This window comes from Centroberyx gerrardi, chromosome 15 (genome assembly GCF_048128805.1).
Source record: "Centroberyx gerrardi isolate f3 chromosome 15, fCenGer3.hap1.cur.20231027, whole genome shotgun sequence".
In the NCBI taxonomy this organism is placed as follows: domain Eukaryota; kingdom Metazoa; phylum Chordata; class Actinopteri; order Beryciformes; family Berycidae; genus Centroberyx; species Centroberyx gerrardi.
Genome location: NC_136011.1, coordinates 18760908 through 18771341, shown reverse-complemented (window position 1 = coordinate 18771341; position 10434 = coordinate 18760908). Strand labels below are relative to the sequence as shown.

The 10434-nt window shown below is 44.7% G+C and overlaps 1 protein-coding gene across 1 annotated transcript; it reads left to right on the top strand.

Annotated features, from left to right (window-relative positions):
- The first annotated feature begins 992 nt into the window (after positions 1 to 992).
- klf5a (Kruppel like factor 5a) lies at positions 993 to 9987 on the top strand. The gene is made up of 4 exons (XM_071911691.2): positions 993 to 1336; positions 2572 to 3679; positions 5416 to 5475; positions 7650 to 9987. The coding sequence occupies exons 1-4, from the start codon at positions 1172 to 1174 to the stop codon at positions 7826 to 7828; spliced, it is 1512 nt and encodes a 503-aa protein (XP_071767792.2). The 5' UTR covers positions 993 to 1171; the 3' UTR covers positions 7829 to 9987.
- Positions 9988 to 10434: the final 447 nt, after the last annotated feature.

Sequence of the window (10434 nt, the reverse complement as noted above, 5' to 3'; positions counted from 1 at the left end):
CTTTATCATTTCAGACCCATGTTCTTATTGGTGTCATATTAAACTTAGCCAGGACTTGAATGCTGTACAGTTGACTAGCCGTCTTGTCAGCTCCTTTTCTTTCTATGTCCCTCATTCTCAAATTTTTGTCCACTTTTTCTCTCCACGCCAAGCTAACATACAGTACTTCCCAATAGACCACCATCTTATTATCTGAAATAACTTGAACAGAGACTATACAATGCAAAACACTGTCTATACATATATACCAATTACTTGTATGCCCTATCAGTTATGTTAATTATTTGTAAGCTCAATCATTTGTGTCAGTTATTTGCAGTTCCCTTTTATCTCTGAGTTGCCGGGTATTTTTTTCCCCATTTAAGTGTATGATAAGATTATATAATGGGGGGGAAAAAACACGGCACAATTAAATAGAACACCGTTCTATTCATTGTACAGGGATAACTTATTAAATGAAAAAACCTCGCTGTCACAGATGAATGGTTTTTAAAGCAGCATAGAGTGAGGTGCCTTGAGATGATTTAGATATGTGCAGTGACATTGCAGTGATTAAAAATGTAGGTACATTATGAACAAAAACTCATTTTCAGAATAGGATGAAATTATATTTTCTATACAAGACCCATTATCATTTAATTGACATCATTCATAACCAACATTGATTTGTATCATAGATTTGTTTCAGCCTAAAAAGGTGGAGAAAACAATTTCACAAAGAAAAAGCTGGATAAACTGAGTTTAGGTGGGTTTATCCTCCCAGGATATATGATATCTTATGCATTAATGCAGTCCGGCCATAGGATTTCCATGCGTTCTCGCTCGTGCTGTGGACACAGTTTACGACAATGTTGTGAATGTATTTAGATGGAGTGTAGGGCGGTGGCCAGTGAATGAATGATCAAAGCCTTTTTAAAGGTTTGGTGGGCGGCGCATCTGCTGTATTTACAGTGGGCCGCCCCGCCCTATAATAAGAGATAGAAAACTGTCTCCGGCCCAGTGGGGAGATGAAACAAGTGGAAGGGGATGTAGCAGCAGACAGACGCACACTAGTCCACCACTCACACACCTCGCAGGCTCGACTCCCTTCACTTTCACTGTAGCATCTGCCTCCTGCAACACAGAGACGAGACATTTAGGTAGACAATCCACGGTGTTGCACGGGAGGTTTATGGCCGCGACACTGACGATGAGCGGCGGCGGGCAGGAGGAGCCCTTCTACCCGCTGCTGAAGTCGACCCTGCACGGCGGATTCCCCCTGGAGGACTCGGCGTTATTCGGCTTGGACTCCAAGATCACAGAAACGGACCGGAGTGGACAAAACGACTACTCACAGGTAACCCGTCTAGAAATGAAACCGACTTTAGACGCACGGGGAAATGCCGATTTATGATTAGTGATGGAACCCCCCATATTTCATTGAATGGGCGTGGCAGACTGGTTTTAGACCTAGGCTTATTTTTTTTGGTAGCCTCAGAATTTCAATCGGCCTGCGTATTGGTAATCACTACTTTGTTTTGCATGTACCACTATTAGTAATGCAGTAAGCAGGCGTAGGCTGCGATCATGGGATACATAGAAGCCAGCTGGACGGCAACGTGAAGCCGAGCTATTCCGCCTGCAAACGCATTCTTCATCGCATGTTTTCTACGGAGCCAGTTGGTCACCAGTTGTCGGTCCCTTCTTGGCGTCCAATCTCACCATCATACCACGCCGACAACAACTGACTCCAGCCTCGGACAGAAAAGGTCCCGGCAACTCCGTCCCCCAGCAGTAACCCAAAAAACTTGTGAAGGAGAGAGAGAGGATAGCAGCTGGTCGGATCAGGAGCCTAGAAATAGCAGCCCAGCCCCAGAAGAGTCTGCTGCTGCTGCTGTTGCTGCTGCTGCTGCGGCGGGCTGGACGAGGCATGGGTGTTTCCCCTGTTTCCCCTGTCATGTTGCTGTTTCATCCTTCGCTGCAGGGCTTCCCAAACTTTTTAATGTCAAGGATCCCCGACATTCACACGCTGCAGACCACAAATCCCTGTTTGATAAAGGTTTTGTCCCAGGAAAACCCCTGTAAGAGAAGAGTTTTGTTCCCATAATGTTGTGCACCTGTAATGTCAGAATGATCTATGGATCTGTAAAACTCAGCAGATCTGCAATTTTCGTGTCCTATTTAATAAGAAATCCCTTTATAGTACTGATTCGTTAATTCCACCACTTATGTAAATAGCCTGATCCTCAACTATTGTCCCTCTGGTAGGTTTTTGAGTTCAGCCTTGCAAGCAGAGAGGGAATGTAGCAACCACCTATTGATGACTACTTGATAAATGTTTTAGTGGTGACTGTCCTATCAAACCTTTGTCTTCTCAGAATAGCGCCTCAGAATAGTTTCATGGTGACCGTTCAGGAGCAGTTGGTTGGTTGAGGAACCTGTATTTGGACAGTAATTAATTTATGTCACTATTTTGTAATGGAATGTCATTCCTGGGTAAATTTAATGACACCAGAGTTTATTTTAAGACCATAAAATGAGACATGGCTAACTGTGTGTTTCCTCTCTCTCTCTCTGTGTTTGTCTCTCCAGGCTAAGTGTGAGTTGGACAGGTATCTCTCCCCCCAGCCTCTCCACCTCCCTCTTCCTGCAGACAGCCAGCAGAAGTCGCAGAGAGACGGCGCGTCTGTGGTGGATCAGTTCTTCAGCGATGATCAGACCGGGGCTCCCTACACCCTCAACATGAATCTTTACCTCCCCGATGTCGCCTACCTGAGGATGGGCCTGTGTCGGCAGGCGCGCCCCCCTCCGCCCCAGAACCACACAGGTCTGGTTCAAGTCAAAACGGAGTCCGTCGCCCCGTCCTTCTCCCCTTCCCTCCAGCCCCACTGCCCCAACTCCACTCCTACAAGAGGCGGCAGCACGTCCGGGCATGGCAACAGGGGTATCGCTATGGAAACCGCAGCCATAAACATGACATTACCAGGGTTACCGGACTTCACCAGTGTTTTCAACCAGTCGGGGGGCGGCCATGGTGGCGATTCAGTGTCAGAGGTGTTTGTGAAACAGGAAATGACGTCGCAGTTCGAGCAGCATCCTCTCCACCACCATGACGACAGCGGCTCGTTGTTCCAGCTCCTGAACTCCGACTTGGACCATCACCATGGCGGCGGCATGGAGGCACAGCATCAGCATCATCAGCAGCAGATACAACACGCAGGTCCCTCGCCGATCCACACGCCGTTCCACGATTTGTCGGTAGCTTCCTCTCAGCAAGAGCAGACTGCCAAGCCTGCCTACTGCGGCCTGAACAGCGGGGCTTACACACACCCTCACGCGCACACACACCCCCATTTCCTCCAGCAGCAGGTGCCCTACCTGCCCCCGTCCCCGCCGAGCTCGGAGCCGGGCAGCCCTGACAGGCAGAAGGAGCTGCTCCACACCATGTCTCCTCCTCCCTCCTATGCAGCCACCATCGCCTCCAAGCTAGCAGGCAGCACCCCTGGGCTCGGGCCTGGCCCCGGCCCAGGCGGCTTGGCCCTGCCCCTGGCTACCGGTCCGACTGCGGTCCCGGGCCCAGCCGCCGGCCTCCCCTCTGCCCCGGTCCCCGCCCCGGTTCAGACCACCATGCCTGTCCGCTACAACCGCAGGAACAACCCCGACTTGGAGAAAAGACGGATCCACCACTGTGACTATCCAGGTTAGAACAACGACACGTGTTCACTGCTGTATGTGCAGACTCACTCTTGACACTGTTGTGTGAGTATGCTTTATTTTTACATGCCGCTGCGGTCAGGTGAATATCTGGTGCCTCCAAAAGGTCAGCTTTAAGAAAAACTTCAACCTTATTTTGAGACTGCAGACTGACACCCATGCATTTTTGAAATTATATGTTGTGTTTTGAATTAGTTTCACAGGCCTGTGTGAGTCATGACTCAGCACACAGCAGAGAACATAAATTGTATTTCAAGTAAACAAAAAAGAAAAATTGGAGTTAGAATATTTTCATTTGAAAACCGTGGCTATTAAATTGGCTAGATGACTCACCACCATTCAATTAACTGTCTGGTCTAGAAAACTCCTTTGCATCTATTATCATACCTCAAACGGCTGTGGCATTTTTAACCATGAGCTCGCCCAAATTGTTGTGGCTTTAAAGTCAGCGCTGGTATGATTCAGTAGTGTGAACCTGTGTGTGTGGGTGTGTTTGTTGGATAGGCCTCTATGTCGCACTAATGTTAAGTGGTTAATGGATGTGTTTTAACCTGCTGAACTTGACCTACTGGGCTTACTGGAATAAGACATTTTGTTCTCATTCTATCTCTTGCTCTGCCTCTCATTCACACACATTAACATGCAACATGCACATGAAATTGGTCTCTCAGACACACAATGAAATACATTTTTTTGCCTTTGTGGATCAGAAAAATTATCGTCACAAGTTGTTTTGTGATAATCATGCCATGTGGATCTCTGGACCTTGAGAGTAGTGTTCAACCTGGTACACACACACACACACACACACACACACACACACACTCTCTGGCTTTACGATGTGCAGCTACTTGTAGGACATGTAATGTCAACTAGCCTGTGGCAGTGTGTAAAATAGGCTTAGAGGAGCCTCCTAGCATGTTAGCACACGCCTCTGAACACACACTGCTAGATTGGACTTTTATAACTTCTTTAACTCTGTTCCAAGACCGAGACACAGCAGAGCTACACAGGCTGGACAAATCCACACTTTGCCCAAATGCATATTACTCACTGTTTCAGTTGTAGCTGCCGTCTGTTTCAGCTTTGTAATAAGAATTTATATTGGAATCTGGAAAGTTCATCTGTATTCTCTATGCTATTGTAACATTATAATAATTTTGAACTATATCTTTCTGCTGCTCTCTCTGCAATATTATGTTCAAAATAATTTAACATGAACTTCGTGACATTCTAGTCTACATGCTGTCTACAACATATGTGCATTATCTGAACTTACAATATCTGAACTTCCAAGTCAAACTAGAAGGCATTGTGAACAAAAGCTTTCAACAATGCAAAAGTTGTATTCCATTACTTGCATTCAGTTGTTGGAATTTCCTTGTTGATAGATCCAATTTAAATGTTTTTCATGGCAAATGAGAGTGCATGGGCCACTTTACAATGCGTGCATTTGCACTTTTGATATCTGAATTTGTTAGACCAGTGAGTCTTTGTATTTCTGTAATACAAACATTTCTCTAGTCCAAACTACCTCTGCTCTTGGGTGGATTGGTGGATTGGATCAACAAGGTTTTACAAGTCCATTAGATCAAATATCTGGCATGGAGCATGTGAATTTAGATGGTAAATACATTTCTGCCACATGTAAACGTATTTGGTGTATTAATTGGATTCAGATTTTAAGCCCCCTCCTTGTGTTTGCCTCTCTGTCTGTTTCAGGCTGTAAGAAGGTCTACACCAAGTCGTCCCATCTGAAAGCCCACCTCAGGACTCATACGGGTAAGACCCTCCTCTAATTAACGTAGCTTTTTTAAAAGGGACTCGTCAAAAAACGACGCTGCCCACACGAGTCGTATTTCGGTATCTGCGATGGCACCATGTTGCTAGGCAGAGTGTTGTGTTCTTGGCATGTGTGTGTAAACCTATCCTACCCCATTCCCATCCTCTGCCCAATATACTATTCCATCAAAACAGGTGGAAGTGACACACTTCTGCCAGCGGATGACTGTCAGACTGTCTATGCAGTCAATGCTAGACGTGTGGTGCCATCTCTCCCACGATCCCAGTTCCTGTTCAGACTGTTTCAAATGCTTTGCTTTTCTGCGACTAGTTGGGCCTGTTTGCCACTATAAATATACCAGATCTGCTTGTGCTGATACAAAAATATCCTTGATCATCCTATCTCTCATATCTGTAGTTCTATCATTCCTCTGTGTGCTCTTTAAGATCCATTTTTCTCATCTCTCCCTCTCTCTCTTGCTCTCTAAAATTGATTTGTTTCTTTGTTTCTTTCTTTGTTTCTTTCTTTCTTCCTTTCTTTCTTCCTTGTTTCCTTCCCTCTGTGTCATTGCTTCACATTTGCATAACTAAAGGTTGTGGTTAGGGAAAGCCAACAAACAAGTGGTAAGGTGTTGAGCCCCACCTCAGGCAGCTAACAAAACAAACCTTCCATTGCTATCTACACATTCCCCTCTCATCTGGATACACACACACACACACAGAAAAGTTCTGTGAACAAGTAGTTCTGCATCAAATTCACACTTGGAACAGATCCTGTCTGTGTGTGTGTGTGTGTGTGTGTGTGTGTGGTTTGCATCTCACTATTGCAAACATGACACGACAATTAGATCTGGCGTCATTCATGCTGCAGGCTGATTGCGGTGCGATGATTACAGACCACAAGATGAGAACACGACACATAAAGAGGGATGTGCTCCGACCACGCTGCAGCAGCAACTTCCACTTCTCTCTCAATTATTTTCTCTTTTTTTTTCCACCCCTCTGTTTTCATTCACCTCATCCCCCTTTCCTTTGCTTTGCTTTTCGCCATCCCTCCACCTCCTGCCCTCTCTGAATCTCCCCCCCTCTCTCTCTTTCTATCTTTCTGTCTGTTACTCATTCTTTTTCTCTTACTCAGTCGCTTGTGCGCACACTCACGCACTCACACACACACACACACACACACACACACTCACACACACAGACACATGCACACACACCTGTCAGTAATCTGTATGAGATGATTCCTAATGCGTTTGTGCCCCTGTGGGAGTCCCCACTCTAATCCCCATCAACATCCATTACCCTGATTGTTTGTGTGTGTGTGTGTGCGTGCGTGTGCGCTTGCATGCGTGTGTGTGTGTGTGTGTGTGTGTGTATTGTGAGTGTGAGAACTGAACACTCCTCCCTGTCTCCCAGTCTTTCTTTGCTCTCTTTCTCAGCGTCCTTTCATTGTGCTGTGGCCCAGGTTCAGGTTTAGGTGTGTGGTTCATTTCGTAATAATATAATGTTGTTTTAGCAGCGCTGGTGCTTGGCATGCTTCTTCTAAGCTAGTCTTCATGACTACCTGGGCTAGTGCAGGGAGCTGAGGGAGGGACAGAGACAGACAGAGGGGCTTCACCTGAAGATTACTGGAATAACAGAGTGACAGAGAAAAGTGCATCCATCAAAAGACGCACACGAAAAACATAAATAAACATAAACAACAGACATAAATTCTGAGAAACAAAGGCAGACAGCACAGGCCAGTAAACCGTGGGAAATTCCATGCAGTGTTTCTGGCTGTTTGATGCATGTCTGAGTGACACTGATATGACTGCACATGCATATGTTGTCAGACAACCGGACTCTCCAGTAAGGCCTGTTCTCCCAGCTCATCCACCCTACCGCATGACTCTTTGGAACTCGGGGAATTAGTACCTGCTTTAATGATATTACTGATAATATCAGTGTCATCAGTATTACCGGTAGCTAGAATCACACATTCACATGTCTCTACTCTGTCATACTGTGTTCACATGTTATTTATTGAATATAAATGATGAAGTCATCAGTTCAGTGCCACTGTTTCCCCAGTTTACAGAGTGCAGCTGTACTCAACCAGACTTCTCCTTCTCCTCCTCCTCCTCCTCCTCCTCCTCCTCCTCCTCCTCCTCCTCCTCTCTCCTCTGCAGGTGAGAAGCCGTACAGGTGTACGTGGGACGGCTGCGACTGGCGTTTCGCCCGTTCGGATGAGCTGACGCGTCATTACCGGAAGCACACGGGCGCCAAACCCTTCCAGTGTGCCGTCTGCTCCCGCTCCTTCTCCCGCTCCGACCACCTCGCCCTGCACATGAAGAGACACCAGAACTAACAGCACTCGCACACACACACACACACACACACACACACACACACACATGCGCACACACACTACAAACACACAAGCACTATCTTGAACCATGTCACGCAACCCTACATATGCCCCCCCTCCACCCACACACACACACACACACACACACAGACGCACACACACACACAAGCTGCCTCATGCAAAGCAGCTTTCACTGACACCGCAGCTCCCACTGGTGCTGCTCTCGTGCTAAAATGGTATGGTAGCCGAACAAACGTGTTGCTCTTAATGGAGAGTGGGTAGATTTGGAGGATGGAAAGTGTAAAGACAATGGGCGGATTGAAATCTTGCTCCCTTAACCACCAGATAGGTGTAGATTTGATTTCTTTGGATGAAAACAAAGAAGAAGAAAAGCAAACGATAACAAAAAGAAAAAAAAAAATGGTAGCTCCGATTCGTGTTTCCAGCCCTTTGGGACTGTCTAGTATGACTGGAATGAAAGCACTTACCACTCAAAACTTGTAAAGCTTTTGTCTCTGTTCTAACTTTTAGAACTGGCTTCATGATTGTTTTTTTTTTTTATAAAGTGGAAGCTGTTTTTTTTGCAAAACTAGTAAAGCCAAATCTTTGTTTACTTGTTGGTTTGTTTATTTGTTAGTTTGTTTATATAACTGGAAGATCCATAGTTTTTTTATTTTTAGTTTTTTTTAACCAATCCTTCGGTTTGCACTAGAATTGGTCAATTTGTCTGAGCCTTTTTGGCCCGGAGATCTCATTCACCACTGGAACGATCACTATCGCTACTGGACTCTGTTTCTTTGAACACTCAAATCTCTGAACACTACACAAATCATTGCTCTTTAGATATTAAAAATTTAAGCCTTGTGTACTCCAGAGAGAGGGAAGATAGGGCAGGAAGAGAGAGAGAGAGAGAGAGGGGGGGGATGGAGAATGAGGCAGAGAGAAAGATTTCTGATTTTAGCGAGAGGAGACCTGAGAATGATTGAGAAAGAGAGGGGAGGTGGATGGTTGCTAAAGAGCAGCAATTAGGTGATGAATTATTCAGTTTGTGTTTCGATGGATATTCAACCAGAGAAACTGTCAGTACAACATAGACATATCCTAGAGTTGATGCAGAGTTAAACAGAAATGACTGTATTTGATGCACAAGCCTAAATTAACCATGGAGCATCTGGGATAGATCGAGGACTGAGGGACTGTCTTAAAAAAACAAACTATTACTTCTCATCTATCCAACGTTTTACTTCTTTCCAATGTTTTAACCAAAGTAACTTCTCATGAACCAAACATCTTCATCATCAACAACTTATTGTTTAAGTGCCTCCTCCTCTGGTTTATAAGTGTTTGATCAATGGTAGCAGAGATGTGATCAGTTTAGACAGTTCTTTTAACTCACATGGTGCTGTTTCTTTTTGTTGTAAGATCTATTCGATCTCTATACTCAGCTTGACACAGTAATTCCCTTTTAAACCACAAGGTCACCCGTCATCCGGGCCCACAGAAACTACAATGTAACAACTTGGCTCATGTCGCTTCATGGACATTAAATGGACATTTTTTTAGCCGACAGTCTTTTCTTGGAGGGTTTTCACTCTCTGACTCTGTACACAACTACTACTACAACTCAGCAACAGCTATATTAACCAATCCAACATGGACGATGTTTTGTTGTTATACGTCAGTGTCCATTTTGATTGTTTGATTTAGCCTGCATCTCTAACTGTAATTGTTCATTCACTGCAGGTAGCATAAAGATAATATAGCACTGTAATGTATCATGGTAAATCTGACTATTTATTTGATTGTGTAGAAGTGGGGTTGGATCAGATCAACCATTTTCTCCCCAACTAAAATGCCTTAATGTAAATATATGCACTGTAAATATCTCTTGATTTTTGTTTTCCTCTTTTGTTATTAGTTTTGTTTTGTAAACAAAAGGGCAACGAGAGGAAAATGCCCCGCATCCAAAACTATTTGAGCCTTTTCTTGTTTTCTTGTCAAAGATATTTTGATGCCATTGTTTTATATTGTTCTTTGAACAACCTATTTTGTAGATCCTGTTTTTTTGTTTTTTTTTGTGGTAAACGTTCCAAAGACAAAAGTTGTTTCTCTTCAACTGAGTGAAGCCAATCCTAATAAAGTCAACTGACACTTTTACAGATGTGCTCTCTTACTGAAATGAATGGGGAGACTTTTTCTTTTGCTCAGTAACAATGAGTGAACTTCAGGGCCTAGGTGTGTTGGGGGATTGAAGTTTGAGGTAGATTTTGTTTTTGATGTTCATGAGGTTTATATTAAATTAAAGCTATTGTTGATGAAGGGGCTGACAACAGTGTAGAGCCGAGTGAGCGGTGCTGTGCAGATAGAGATCGGGGGGTTGTGGGACATCACAACATTACGAGGCCTATATGAAACATCTGTGATGGCAGGTGCCCGCTTCATAACCCCAGAGACATGGCCGCACTCACTGTAATCTTTTAAAATCTGAATAAGGTTTCTGAGTAAGTGCTTCTCCAAGGTATATGGGATTTCTACATTACATCCCGCCTCTTTAAAACTGCAGTTACAGCAGGAGGAGATTAGAAGGGGAGATGTGGGCGAGAAAG